We start from the raw sequence: 15,376 nt of genomic DNA on the forward strand, positions 1-15,376 counted from the left end.
AGAAGGTACACATGTAGATCAATGGGTCATTGGGTGATGTACATAAACATGATAACAATCACGAATCTGTAGCTGACAGATTCTCAACAAACGTTATAAATGGTTGCCAGGAAGCATAAAACACACCCTCTGATGGTAAACATAATCCTATAGCTCATAACGTCTCTGAGCCACAAAATTGGGGGCTGACAGTCCTTCCACTTGGTGAGGACAATTCTTCTGGCCAGTAGAGAAGATTACGCTCTCATGTTTAAATAAAGTTTTGGCATGTTAAAATGTGGTGTAAAATATGATACTTGGATCTTTTTCTGTCTCCACTTCATCCTTATGAGAAGTTTAACTGCTGCTGCAGTTTTACATCTGTAAATTATTAGCTTGAGATTTTGTGTCCTGTATTTATAACCAACAGTTTGATTTCCAGTTTGGGTTTTTTCTTCTCTTATGTGGTGTCACATATGAAAAATGTAACGGTAACTGTGGGATTATTATGGTTTCTGGTTTTAGTAGGCTTACAGGTTCTATAAACTAGAAGGTAAAATGCTTTTTATTTGTGTTTTTCAGCTTTTTTTTTTATTGAATTTTTACATTCTGCTCTCTAGGATTTAGAGACCAGCACACATTTATTTCTCTTGTCTCTTTTTATGCAGCTTCAGCAAAAGAATCTCTTCATCACATCTGAAAATCTCTTGGGGAGCAGAGGAAGTGTGATGCTCCAAACTGCACTGCACGCTGGTGGACCCTGATCTGAAGGTGGTGAGCTGACTGCTCCCCTGCCACCGCTCTGCTGGACTGGCTGCTCGCAGTCTGGAGTCAAATCTTACCCCCTGTAGAGGGGAGGAATCCACAAATTGCTGCCCTCACCCAGGGGCCTTGCCCGCCCGTCCTCCCTTTTTTCTTACTGTTTTCTTTCTCTCTCAACCAGCACAAGTGCCTTGTGACAGGATGTGTCTGTAATCTAGTTTGCCTAAACCTGCTGTAACAATTTTACTGTTTACCCTGGAAGCCCAAGCTAACATGATAAACAAGCAGTTTCCATGGGGTACAGATATTAAACACAAAGTCTGCTCCATGCTGAACTTAGCAGAGCTGTACGGGACCTGAGAGGAGGTCAAAGCTTAAGCTGTTTGTCGGCTTGTTGCCAGAAATCACTCTGCTGGTTATCCCTCTCTCTCTGTCTTTGCTGGCTATGATTTGAACTCCGACCTTAAGACTGTTTTTGCTGCTCTTTGTCTCTCCAGCTGTGGTGGTTATTAAGGCGCCTGCTGAGTGAAGGCAAGGGCAGTTATGTAACCTGCTACAAGCTCCCGAAGCTCAAGAAGGGCAAGTTTGCCCTCTCTTATTATAATTCTTTGAAAAATTGATTTTTGTTTTGGTTGTAAAAGTGAACTACTTTTTATTATGTTTTATTTTTTGAAAATGTGACTGAAGTGTTGTGAAAAAAGTGGGATGTGATTACCCATGCAGTTATAAATGACAAACAGGTGTTATGTTGTTTCCTGATGAATTTAGAGACTTTTCTTTTTTGTCCTCTGAATGAGCTACTTTCCCTTGTTTTATGGTGTTTTTGTCCATGATGGTTGGTATCATGATTGTGTAACATAAAGAGATATTTATTTAAATATATCTTGTATATTTATAAATGAACATTATTATGAATTAGATCAATTTAAAAGGCGTATGTTTTGATTACTCCTCCAGATATATTTTCATTTGAGATCATATTAGTAATTTGAAGTCCTTCTTTGCATGGTGAGGAACCCTGGATGGAAGGTGGAGTGGAGCTTGGCTCGCCACCGTCTCTCAGCTTGGTTTGACTGGCTGTCCTCGTTAATCAGCAGGTCTGATATGGTCAAACATCTGTCAGACGAGATCGTCGCAAGGAGACAAGAAAAAGGGGGCGATTACAGTGGGCCAGATGGCCATCTGCCTGAGATTGAAGAATAGATTTGTCTCCAAAAAGTAATTTAAAAGATGGCTATAATCCAGGCTTGATGATAGCAGGGTGAGTAAGCCGACGTCATTGATGTGATAAGTAGAATGGTGGTCCCGCGGTGCCCTGAGCCTTCTGTGCTCACGAGCAGATTGTTGGCTATTTTTAGCACCAGAACCAGCACCAACATGTCCTGCTTCAGTACAGTTATAAAACCACTAATGGATGAAGTGAAAAAGCACAAATCATCTTTGTTCTAGCAGAAAATTTGGGTCCTAGCACGTTGATATGTATCACCCACCTTACTAAACTCAACTCAGCGAGCTTTGCAGGGCAGTGGCCGCCCAAAACAGGATAGAGCCCAACTCATTAAGCCAGATGTCAGGTTTATGAGACATCTGCAAGATTCTTTGTTGCCCAATCCACAAGAAACTAAAGTTTATTACCCTCGGAGAATACCCCAAAAGGTTTCACCTCCCAGCCCTAACAAGTCAGAGCTGTTTCAGTAGAAGCCATACAGACCTGAACAGGTGGTTTTACCTTTGTGGCAGGTAAATGGCTCAATCTGCAGGTAACCTCAACAAAACAATAGGAACACGTGAAAGCAGTGTGTGGTCTACATTTTTCTAATTTCAATCCACCAAAACAATGCATAAATCAGGGGCATTTGTCTTTAGACTACTTCTCTTCCTTCAGAAACAGAAACTAACCAGGTCGAGGGCTGTAGCAAGCTGGACTCACCTCCTGAAGGTGCAGCTAGTAATTTATTTTTTCTTTTTTTTAAATCAGCAAAGCCAATTAGGCAAGGCAAGGCAATTAGAGTATATAGTGATATAATAGAGGTAATAATGCTGCACTGAAGTGATTATAATTTTTAAAAATTGTGGGTTGATACAGCTGAATGTAACCCACAGCAGCCTGTTTTCTTGCTGTGAAATGACCCTTTTATGTTTCTGAAGGCTTACTAGAGCATGGACTCTACAGATTCAGTCACTTGTCTCACAGTTTAGAAGCTTTTACTGGTATAACTTTTTGCCATGTGTTTAAATGACAGATTATTTTGTAAATAAAGGCTGTCTTTTTTTGTTTTTATCTTTTTTAATGAATGCCTTTGCTGTCATGTGACAGTGAAGGCCTACAGTATGCCTGTCTAAATGCTGCACTACTTGATGTTCTCCTGTTGAAGGTTTTTCCTCTCTGAACTGTGATCTTTGTCCAATGAATGAGAAGTGATTTGTGGATTTGTTTCCCTGTGTCTGATCATTCACTGTGGATCATTTTTTTTATATTATTTTCCATAGTATTTCACTTTGCCTCTATGGGTCAAGTTGTTTTATAGTTTGGTGAAACATCAGTACTTGAAAGTTTGTCACTGCTGAACCTTTGGCCTCAGGCTGTGTGGATGTCAGTTGGCTGTGGAAGTTGTTTTTGTAGTTTACTAGACTTTTGCTGTTAGTTTTTTTTTTTCTTTTTCTTCAAATTTATTTGGTCATTCTTGCATTTTCTGTTGTATCTGATTTATTATTATTTTCTATTTGTTGTATGATTTCCCTGATGAGTGAATTCTGTCTGAATCAGAGTCTACAGAGGTATGCAGTTGTAATCTGTATTTTCTTTCTGCTGATCCTCTTAACATCTACTTGAATGTGCTAACATGACTGTTTTGATTTCTTCCCTGTGTTGGTTGCAGTAAGCCTGATGTGATAGTGGTATTCAAAGTGCTCCCATGTTGTCCAGTTTCCTCTTCTTCTTGCACTGGCTCCACCCAGACGCCTTTTTTCGCTGTATAGGCTACAACTGCTGATGCAATGAGCTGCCAGAAATGGCATCAAAATGGTTTATTGTACAGATTAATAAAAGTTTATGAAGGCACAATGTAAAGCTACATGTTTTTTTGCTTGTTTCACACATGTACATTGACATTTAAGTATTTGAAAAGGTATCTGTGTGAGAAAAGTAATCAAACTTTCTGTATGTTGGGCTGTTTTGCCTCCAGGTGAGTGTTGTGATGGGCAGATTGCAGAGAACATACTGTCTTGTGAAACAGTCTTTGCTGCTCTTGTATTAATATTTGTGTGTTTAACTAATCATTTCTTATAAGATTCAGTTTTGATGCTGTGAAGTGTCAATGTTTTATTTTCCATCTGCATTTAATGTCGATCTGTGTTTCCTGGCAGTTTAAATTGGGCTTGAGGAAGTTGGACTTTTATGGGCACTCCAGAATAAAAGCCAGAATTCAACATATCTTATCAACTACGTATAATAATTAAGCAATTTGGGAAACCCAGTAAGCTATCTTTTCCTCTGTGACGCACCAAGTCCAGTAAATAAAGACAGTTTCCTGTTCAGGAATAGAAAAGGTTTTCTTTTATAGACACAGGTTAAAGGTTCACGTTGGGAGGAAATGAACAGCCGGCTGGCTGTTTTCCAGCTTATGGTACATACTTTAATTTGTAATAAAGAATGTGAGTCATTGTGCTTTTAAGAGAAATTTACTGCAGCTGCTGCTCAGATTTATAAAATCACACTGAATGCCACAAAAAAAGGCCATTTTTAAATATTAAGATTATCAAACTTAAAATGAGCTGTCAAGTACAAATATTTCATGTTAATATCGTGATATTAGGCATAGTTTTGTAAACAAAAACATTGAAGGACACAATCAAAAATATATTTCACAAAGCTTTTAGTTGGCACACTGGGATCACATTCATTCTCTTTGCAGCCAACTGGATGTTTGCAAATCAAAGTTCACATTTCATAAGTAAAGAGAGCATTTTAGGATGCTCCATTTGGCCAGGACTCAATTTCTACACCATGGCCCGTTTGTGGTCGAACCCCTCAACCCCCTTATCTATGTATTAAAATACAGATGTATTAGAGTGCAAAAGTTGGCATTCATGGATGTTTTTGTGTCTCAGAACACACTCAGCGTCAATAAGTCGACGCATAGTAGCTTTAGACATTGCAGTCCTCCTAATCTGAGGTGTTGTCAGTTGTACGTGTATTATCCGGCTACACGTAACCAAAGTGCAATTATTTGCATTTGATGTCAGATGTTGAACATTGCAATCTTGAAGTCCATCATAGTCCAGATAGTTTAGAATTTTAGTGTTTTAGAAATGTGATTAACAGCAGTAGCGGTGGTAGTTGTAGTAACAGGATCAAGTTGTTGTCCTCTTATGCAGCGCATGTTTCCAGTGGTGAATACACACTGAAGAGGCCACAGCACAACCACAACAAGCAGCACCATGAGCACAATGAAGAGGATCATCCTCTTCCAGTCTGCCAGTCTGCCCATCACGCCATAGTTCCTGGGCCTTGTCTCGATAGGAACATCCACAGACTTGCTGGCCCCAATGTCAATGCAGATGCAGAAGGCTGTGGGACTATCACGGGAACCTGAACCAGCATCTTGCCTGGAGCTCTTGTAGCACAGCCTCTCCCCTTCCAGCCACACAGGCTCCTCTTGTTGCTGGTGGCTGGGTAGTTTACAGAGGACCTCGTGGCTGGTGGCCAAGGCTGGGGGTCCCTCCTCGGGCAACGTGGTGAGGTGACGACAAAGGGGGCAAGAGAGTTGTGTGCCACCATTACTGTCTTGATCAGCCAGCGATACTGCCATGAGGCGGGAAAGGCACTCAAGGCAAAAAGTGTGGGTGCACTCCAGCAGCTTGGGCGTTTTGAAGACGTTGTCATAGGTGTTGTAGCAGATGGAGCACTCCGGCTGGTTGGCTACTGACAACTTCTTTTGCAGCTTTCCAGGCATTTCCTGCATGTGCCAAATCTGGGGAGTTTGCTGCTCCATCTTCAGAAAGACTTCCGTCTCTTCTGTCCTGCTCCTTTTGGACTGCCTGGTCTTCTCCTTTTGGTCAATCTTTAAAATCTGTGTTGTCTAAAGAGAAAAAAAAAGAAAAGTAGAGGTTAGTGTGCTACCACTTGTAGATCTGTTTTTAGTCATCCTCCAGCTGTAATCCTAACAAGTTTATCAGAGCAGATTTTATGCGGACCAACTGAATGTTTGAACTGAACTGTTTTTATCCACTCACACACACATGACATTACAAAGCTGGCAGGATGTTGAGTTGCTAGTGAGTAATTCTGTCACAGGAGTGAAGCTAAATGGGTCAAATGTGTTGAGCAACTTAGTGGTTTTCGTCAACCAGCAGCAACATGTTCAAAAATAAACAAACAAAAAAAAAAAAACACTGACAAAGTGTCATCCACCCAGGAACACACTGACCCGTGTTTGTAGTGCAGTACAATGTGGGTGCTCTTATTTACATGAACAAAATGTTCTCCTTAAAAGTATTCTAATCGTGTAAATATCCTAGTCAGGATGTGCAAAGAACCTAAAAAAACATTTACAAGACCTTTGAGTCCACTATAAAACTCTTAAATCATATATGTCACATACATGACACCTTCAGTGTTAGTGTAGTTCACCAGCAGTGTACAAGCAGTGCAACCCAGAGTATCATCACTTGTCAGTTCCAACTAAAACTGAAGAAAAACTTTTTTTTTCCTCAAACCTCAATCTTGGAAAAGAATATATCTTTCTAATTATTGTCATTTGTTTTACTCTCAGCTTCTTTATGTTACAAAAGACTTTAATATGATGCACATGGATATAAACAGCTTGTGTCTGAGCCTCCTTTTACACTGAGTCTGTCAAAAAGCTTTAGACCCAGCAGCAGGTCATTTTTCACTAATGTAGGATTTAATTTAATTTAATTTCAGCTGCGATAGTGCCGTCTTTATACCGTGCCTGGACTTATGTGGTAGTATCAGCCAGCAGAGAGTGGAAGTTGAAACTCGATTAGCTCCTAATGAAAGACGTTTTCAGTATTTATATATGATGTTAGTTCCATGTATCAGTATTGGTGGAGGTGAATATTATAGGCTGCAATTTTTTAATATTAAAAAAGTGATAATATTAATTCTCAGTTGATTCAACATCTCTGTAAATCTCTAAACCCAGAGAAATGCATCACAATGTTTGTTTGTCCAACAAAAAGTAATAAAAGAAGCATATTTACAAATGTGAGGAGATATAAACCCACACCTTCCTGCTCTACTTATACTTTAGATTTCATTTGATTAGCACCATGTATATTAAATGTCATCATTTTTATGAAGAAAACTAATAAATTTACCATAATTCATGTGGTAAAGAGGACAAAATTATTTTCTGAAATGCAATGGATTAAAGCCAAGTACACTGAGAGCTCAGTGTTATTGTTTTTGTGTGTGTGTGTGTGTGTTTCTTATGAACAGTTTTCATAGGCTTCCAGTTGGTACACTGTGTTCTGGATCTGCATGGCCTTCAGCGGCTGATGAGTGAGGTGGTGGATGTGAGTATGACAGAAAAATGCAGGCTGAATTTAATTGTTTTCTATGAGGAACTTTCCAGAAAACAATAGAACAAGTTTTACTAGTAGCTTAACAGATCTTGGGGACGGTTGCTGCTCCCTCTGGTTTTCCTTGTTTTCCTGTTTCATGATGCAGCATAAAAACAATAGCGATGCCTGTTGATGTTGTGAGTTTGGCATTTAAAGTTACTAACATTACTCATGTGTGTGTTTGTGTATGAGGAATGAAAGATGTCAGAGCACAGGTGTTCTCCTCACTTTGTCCTCAGGGCTGGTCTTGTCCCTGTTCTCTCACATACACAAAGTCCCTACTTGTTCTCCGGCTAATCGCTCCATCTACCCTTGACATTCCTGCATCACTAACTCTCCCCTCATCCCTGCTGAATCCAGACATGCTTCAGAAGGATGAGGAGTTGTGCTGTGTAATTATGATTACGCCTTATCAGTTAAAAGCCTCCCTGGACTATCAGAAGTTCAGTTAAAGGGTTATGGAGAGAAATTAGACTCAAAATTGGTTTCAAATTTGTAATGTATTATCAGTTGTATTATAATCAGCCGTTCTTTCTTTGACAGCATAGCTCCCAATTTGAAATAACTATAGAAAAAAATAACCCTGTAATCTATTTAAAATTCAAATGTCCCAGCTTTCTACTAGAACTTAAACACATCACATATTTGTGGCACATGAGGAGTTTGGATGCAGGAAAGGAGTCTCAAAATTCCACATGCACACGCAAGCTGATCCATGCACAAATGTAATCTGATCTATGCACATCAGGCGATGTGTGCACACGCATCTAATGATTTGCCTGCTCAAAAAACATTTTGAACACGGAAAATGATCATATCTGTGAGTTTGAAGGCAAAAACTGCTGTACAAACATATGAATGGTTATATTGTGTGCAAGTGTAATTTTACATGTTTAGGTTGCTTGTTATTTCTGTGTGAGTTTGGACCCACATTTACGAGTACTCAAAGATTTACACATTTGTAATGCATGTTTTACACATTTGTAATCCTTAATTGCTCTCTGTACAGGGTGTGTGCTTCGTCCCAGCAGCGATGAAGCAAAACCTCAGTCTGCTTCTTTTTATAACGCTTAACTTCTATGATGAGTTGCTGTTACAAATAACACAGACAGAAGTAGCTGCTTGCAAATAATGTGCAGCTAACTGAAAATTTTACATGCAAATATTTACAAGGCTGGAAAATAAGAATTGAATCAATAAATTGAATCAATACATATGCGGAATATGAGCTTTAAAATTGTGATAAGTAGCTTTTTCAAACACAGACAGCATTGCTAATTTTCAATGTCTGTTTAAAGGTCAATATTGTCCATAATTTATAGAGATATCATTTTCCAAAGCCTCAGGTGTGTGCTTTGTGTTTAGCAACCAGCTAAGCACCAAAGTGACAACACTCACCAAACTCCCTGCCTGTCATACACCTGGTCCGGTGTAGACTTTCTTTATTGGTGCTGCATCTTTGGCCTTAGCTTAACGTTGAATGTGATAACTATGGAAATTAAACTCAATCTGTTTTGCATAAGTTTTGTCTGTATCCTTGCCATGAGATCTGAATGTCTCCATTTCTAGTGCTGACTTGGTTTCTTTGTTAAAGGTTCACACCTGAGTCCTGTCCCTTATTTTTCATACAGAGGAGTAATGGATTGTTAAAATGTAAAATGATTTTCATTTGTGAAGAGATCATTTTTACTCTATTTAAAGTGAAACCATGTAACGTTCTTTCTTTCTTCTCCTTTAGCAGAATGTATTCACTGTGGTCTAACTTCGTGGTGAATGGTTTAAGTTTACTTTAAGGTGTAAGTCTTACTACTTATTTACACAACCAATTATTTCAAAGGAAATGATAAAAAACACAGTTAAGTAATGCTCTCATCTTCTAAGCAAAATTTCCAGTGAGTGCATGGAGGAAAGGCAGTCTAAAAAAGGCTTTTGAGACAGAGAATTGCAGCCTGGTTTATTTTCCAGCAGGGTCAAATATTAACGCAGCCTAAATGATTATCAAACCCAAAACACAAACTTCAAACATGAAGTGGGTTTCCTTATTGTTTTTGTGCACTTTTCTGCGTTGAGTCTCACTTTATCTCTCCACACTATCAGCAATGCTTGCTTTTTTTTTTGTTTTTCATGAGTGAATTACAGCTCATTTCAGTGGGAGTCAAATTAGGTTTTTTTTTCCTATGCAAAGGACTTCAGTCATCTAATTTTGCAGGTCCTTTGTGTCAAGCTATGCTTTGTGTGTTTGCTGCTTTATAGTTTAACTGCCATCCACGATGTTGCACTACCTGTTCTCAGCTTGTAAAGTAAATGAAACTCGATCTACCTGATGTTTGAAATGAGGGGTGTGGGGGGTTTTGTGAGGCCACAGTACACCAGTTAAACTGAACATGAAACGGACAAATGGCGAAAACAGACAGGAGCAAGAGATAACATTTGTAAACACAAAAGACAATAGAGGCAAGAGTATGCTGATGTATGCAGACAATCCTCACTGAATATAGAAATCAACTCATCTGCTATGAGGGTTCAACACAGATATAAAATAAAGACTTATATTAAGGAGAGGAGGATCATTTATTTACAGATTCACTCTCAAGTCATGAGTCTTTTGATCTTTTTTAGTTCATAGATTGTCTCTAGTAATTAAAATAAACCGCTGTGTCTTAGGTATGGTTAAACAAAAATGATCACAAGTAAAAGAGAAGTCAAATATTTCTAGGCCTTGTAATGAAACAATGGCAAGCCACAAACTGCACAAAGCCTTAAGGCAACAAGTAAAGCTGCAAAGGTTCAGTTTACCTCTTAAATGATGAAGATGTCAGATGATCCTCTCTTCAGCTTGGGCTCAGCTCAGTTCACTTCCTCTCCACGTGAGAATGCATGTTTACTCGATCAACGTCAACAGACCTCGGAGATCTCAGCAGGTACTTCGAGACTTTAATTATGCCTAAGTCCTTCCTATGTGCTCTGATATTCAGTTGGAGTTATGACTAAGTCTGTGTGTGCGATAGAGAGATAGAGAGAGAGGGAGAGAGAGAGAGAGAGAGTGTGTGTTCAGAGGCTAGGTAGCAGCTTGTTGTGTCAGTGTCAGTACTGGGTCCTCCTTCCTCACCGTCTGTTGGCCGTTGCCACCTGCCCTGCTCTGTCAGCAGTCAACAAATACCTTTAAAAGGACTACTTGAAAGGGCTGTCTTAACCCTGAAGGGGCTGCACGTTTTACTCACCTTTTATGCAACAGTTTACCTCACCTTTTACCGGCTTCTTCTGATTTTATTGTTGATGACAGTAAACTGAGTTCCACCCTGATTTCCATTGCTCCTCTCAGAATCACAACTATTTACACACAACAAAAACCACCATGGAAAAATGAAGATGTAAGAAGTTTAAAAAAGAAACCGCATATGAGTTGACAGGAGATGAAGGAAGAATAAACTAACCTTCCACTATGGAACAGCTAACCATATACAATAAAGCAATAAACAGACAAGACGAACATATTTCTCCAAAACTGTCACGGATAACCACAATGACACAAAGATCATTTTTAAAATCATCAATCTTTAAACCAGCCCAACAAAAGATGCAAGTGTGACTGCAACAAACAGGAATTTGTAGCTCATTTTATGAATAAGATACTATTAAATCTGATTTCAGTAACCATCACTGTGGATATTAACTGCACTGTATCCCTATCCATATTGGAGAAAACACTGGATGGTTTTATTCTGGCTGATGCAGAGACGGTTATTAATCGTCACCCAAGCAAAAACTTAAACTTGTCTTTTAGATCCAATCCACACACCTCCTCTTTTTAAGTCAGTTTGTACCTTTTTACAGGCTGATATTCTTAACATTGTGAATTACTCTCTTCAGTCTGGAGTCTTTCCAGCTGAATGTAAAACTGCTGTGATTAGGCCCACCTTAACAGAAGCTGTCCAATTTACCATTCATTCATTCATTCATTCATTCATTCATTCATTCATTCATTCATTCATTCTCTCTTAATCCAATTAAGGGTTACGGGGTAGCTAGAGTCCATCCCAACTATTCCAATTTACCATTTTAGGCAAAATGTTAGAAAAGGTCATTTTTAACCAGCTGAAGTGATTTTATAACAGACAACGGTGTGTTTGAGGACTACCAGTCTGGGTTCAGGGCAAAGCACAGCACAGAGACAGCACTGGTTAAAAGTGTAAATGACATTAGAGCTAACCTGGAGAAAAAATCCGTTCTTGTCCTGCTTGAGCTCAGTGCTACCTTTAACATCATGAACCGTGCCATACTTTTCAAACTGACTTCAGATCCGAGCTGGCCTTTCTGGTACCAGAGCTGGTTTTAAACAGGTCCAGATCTTATCTCACAGACAGAATTTTTTTTATTAACATTGATTAATCGATTTCCAGGAGATAGCTGATGTATGGCGTTCTCTATGGCTCAATTTTAGGTGCAGTTCTTTTTAACCTCTACTTGCCTCTTGGGGACGTCATCAGGAGACAGGGCATAAATTGCCATAGTTATGTTGATGATACACAGCTTTATGTTGCCATGTCTCCTGGTGAAACCCGCCCTAGAGACGACCTATTAAACTGTAGTTTAGATATTAGGACATGGTCCTGAAGTGCACAGAGAGGAGCTGTTTTTAAAACTAAAATCACTTTTTTAAGCCATGTGAAGAGGTAAAGAACCTCCGAATTATTGTGATTTTATTCTGAATATTATATCTCATATATAACAGAAACGGGGTTCTTTCATCTCAGGAATATTTCCACGGGTCCATGCTTTTATCACTTGTAGAATAGATTATTGTAAAATTCTTCTTTCTGGTCAATAAAAATGTGCTTGTCTGCTGACGAAGACAACAAAGAGAACTCATTTTACACCAGTCTTAAAAATCTCTGCCCTCAGGTCATCGGGGGCCAGTCTCTTGTTTTTAGTTCTAAGGCGGGACTAAAACAAATGGATCTTTTAGTTTTTATGATTTGTGGAAAAGACTTCCAGACAACCTGACGGCAGCTGGGAATGTTGATATTTTTAAAAGAAAACCTAAGACTTACCTTTTTAGTAACTCTTAAATTGTTAGAATGTTTTATTTAAATTTATTCCTTTTCAAGTCTCAAGTTAAATCTGGTTTTATTATTATCATTTCGTGATTGTGTTTTACCTCTTTATTTAGTAAGTACTTTTAACACACTTATAACTGTTTTCACATTTTTAATGAACTTATTTTAGTATTTAACCCACGTCTTTTATACCATTTTCCACTCCATTTTTTTAGTGTCCTATTTGATCTTATTTTATTTTACTTATTTGATTTTGTTTTTATCTTTATTTTAATTATTTTAATTAGTTTAATATTAGCTTAACATCTGTTATTAAATTCCATGTTTCAGTTTCCCCAGCGTGTTTGGTGAGGGTCCACATGTCCATGTGTGTGGTTTTATGTATGTGAGAGTATATGTCATGTATGTGTGTGTATGTGTGACTTGTTGGTTTGTGCTCTGGGAGTCTTGATGGGTTAAGATGTTTTTCCTCCTGATTTTAACGTAAAGGACTTTGTATTTCCAATTGTTTTGTACAAGAAGTGTTTTATAAATAAAACTGGATTAGTTGATTTTTAGCACTCTATGCAAACAGAGAGCCTTGGCCTTGAGGGGGTGTCTTGAAGAAGAGAAAGGAGAGAGGGGGGAGGAAGAGGAGGGAAAAGAAGAAGCTTTTTTACTCCAAGGAAAGCAACACACATTCTTTCCTCTCAAAACGCCGGCCTAGCTCTCTTTTATACTGGCATTTACCTTACTTATATGTGCATATAATGCAAATACCCCTCACCTCCAGAAATATACACTGATAAATCTAATATAATAAATCCTTCAACTGATAGCTGGGTTTAATTTTTATGAGCTATTTTACATTATTTAAAAGACCCCTGCAGGCTGCAGCCATTGTGCCATTAACACAGAAGACACGCAGACCACACAACATTTCTCCACCAGTCAGTATGTTTAAACTGTGAGTTACAGGATTTATTTCCATGCAGTCGGTGATAAGGTAACATATGCTGACACAGAACCATCTTCCCACAGACGCACTACTCTGAGTGCATAACCTCTTTTCACCTTCTCTGCCAGCACTCGATGTTGCTGGTCAAACATGACACATCAGCATGTGTAAAAACAAAGGGAGGATTTTTCCAGTGACAAATGTTTACTTTAAATACTTTCTAAATCATGCTTTTTCAAGAGGGAAGTCGGGAAAATAAAAAGAAAAGGTGTATTGTTTGGTTTTAGGGAGTAGGATCATGGTTAAGCAGAAGGAACTAAAAGTGATCAAAGAACACCTTTGTCATCTTATCAGCATTACATTTATCTTTCAACTGTAGTAAAAATAACAAATGCACCAAAATGAGGGCCTTGCTAATTAAGATTAACTCAAGGGTGTGTGTTTGAGATTCTTATTTATTTGGTTACTGGGTTGATTTTTATGGTAATGTCTAATGGCTGTGGGCCATTAGCAATAGCATGTCTCTGCAATCACAGCTGCCTAACTGACTTAGTTATTGAGTAACCCAAACACAAATATGCTGTATCACATCAGCAAAGTCATTTATTGGGCGTTGGGTTGTGAGTGCTTATAGGAAGGGTTAAGGATATGGTCCAATGCTGTTTTTTTCCCCTTCCTGGAATGCATGAACTTGACCTCACAATAAACAAGTCAAAGATTTAAGTGGGTGACAGTGACAAGCAGTAAGCTATCTTGTGGGATGGAGGGCTGGGGGAAGCTGCCTCCAAGGCTGAGGGAGGAATACACGTGAGCCAGAGAGCTGTGTGTTCAGGAAAGCCATAAAATGACACAATGTTGACTGTCTCCTTACTTGAACTGACATTTACTCAAACACAAAAGAGAAAAGATGATCATTTTAACCTCTATCACCAAGCCACCAAGGGCACAAATGTGTGCTCGGTAGATTTCAAGAGAAAAATACACAATGCTACATTTGTGGCAACTGGTGCATGTACAGCATTGACTTTGTTCATTTTAATATGCAGTTTTTTGGCTAATAATTGATTATAATAATGCTCCAGAAGGGTCAATACAACTCTATGCTGTGCATCCCCCTAAAAAACACACACAAAAAAACCAAACAAAAAAAAAAAAAAAAAAAAACTGTGCATCATAAACTGATGCACAGTTTAGAAACATAGTAAAGTATATAACTGTGTAATTACATAACACTAAATCCCAGGTTTGAATAAAAAATAGTGTGTGTGTATTCCTGTTGGAGAAAGTTAAAGCCAAGTGCAATATTGAATTATTTCAAGTTGAAAAGACAGCATTGTGTGTTTCGAGATTAAGTATGATGGTAATTGGGATTATTGGTGTGACTCGAGGCCTTGCTTTATCAGTGTGTCATTGCTCCTCCTCATTGATTAAGACTGAAGTCTTATTTGTCTTGAAATAAGATTTGACATTCACGATGAGGTTGATATATTTCATACTGAGTTTAAAAACTGCAGTTTCTATAATATTGTATAAATATACAGGCTGCTCAGAGCATGAAATCTATCATTCTTTAACAGGACAAAGTTTTAATTCACAACATCTGTCAGTAGTTTCCACCCCAGACTGATGAGTTATTTAATTCTCTTTCCTGGTGAACGTTAAATCATCGTTAAAAATCGTTAAATCAGTCAGAGGTTAAACTGGAGTTCTGCTTACAGGGACAGATTTGTACTGGGTGTTAAATCCACTTGTTAGTTTTGTATTTCAGCAGTATTTTTTTTTTTTTTGTCATATCCAGGGAGCAAAAACTAACCAAATAAACTGTTAAAAGTTGGGAATTCTTGTGTTTTTCTAACTGTTAAATGCCACTAAAAATCGATTCATCCAAAATTATTTAACCTTTGATGCATTAAAGTGCAATAACAAAAAACCTTTGAAAGCGATAATAAAAAATATATATAAATAAAAACAGAACAAGCTGCAGAACAAGCATCCAAAAAGTCAAAGTCAAGTCAAAGTCAGCTTTATTGTCAATTCTGCAGCATGACAAATA

The 15,376-nt window shown here is 38.3% G+C and overlaps 2 protein-coding genes across 5 annotated transcripts in view; one reads left to right on the forward strand and one right to left on the reverse strand.

Moving 5' to 3' along the window:
- Window positions 1-3,811, forward strand: part of ptpn11b (protein tyrosine phosphatase non-receptor type 11b) — a 40,087-nt gene extending 36,276 nt beyond the window's left edge. For 3 of the 4 annotated variants that reach the window (XM_042003258.1, XM_042003260.1, XM_042003261.1), the window contains exon 16: window positions 648-3,811. The gene's annotated coding sequence lies outside the window, so the exon portion shown is untranslated. The remainder of the gene's footprint in view (window positions 1-647) is intronic. The other variant, XM_042003259.1, reaches the window with a different exon arrangement.
- Window positions 3,399-10,506, reverse strand: LOC121651243 (RING finger protein 223). Its single transcript, XM_042003262.1, has 2 exons — window positions 10,126-10,506; window positions 3,399-5,822 (listed from the first exon to the last, which is right to left on the reverse strand). Exon 2 carries the CDS (start codon window positions 5,733-5,735, stop codon window positions 5,031-5,033), a length of 705 nt encoding a protein of 234 aa, XP_041859196.1. The 5' UTR covers window positions 5,736-5,822; window positions 10,126-10,506; the 3' UTR covers window positions 3,399-5,030.
- Between the last annotated feature and the right edge of the window lie 4,870 nt (window positions 10,507-15,376).

Source organism: Melanotaenia boesemani, chromosome 13 (genome assembly GCF_017639745.1).
Source record: "Melanotaenia boesemani isolate fMelBoe1 chromosome 13, fMelBoe1.pri, whole genome shotgun sequence".
NCBI lineage: Eukaryota > Metazoa > Chordata > Actinopteri > Atheriniformes > Melanotaeniidae > Melanotaenia > Melanotaenia boesemani.

Coding starts and splice junctions, on each gene's coding strand:
- LOC121651243 (XM_042003262.1), bottom strand. CDS start 5,735: ATGGAGCAGCAAACTCCCCAGATTTGGCACATGCAGGAAATGCCTGGA.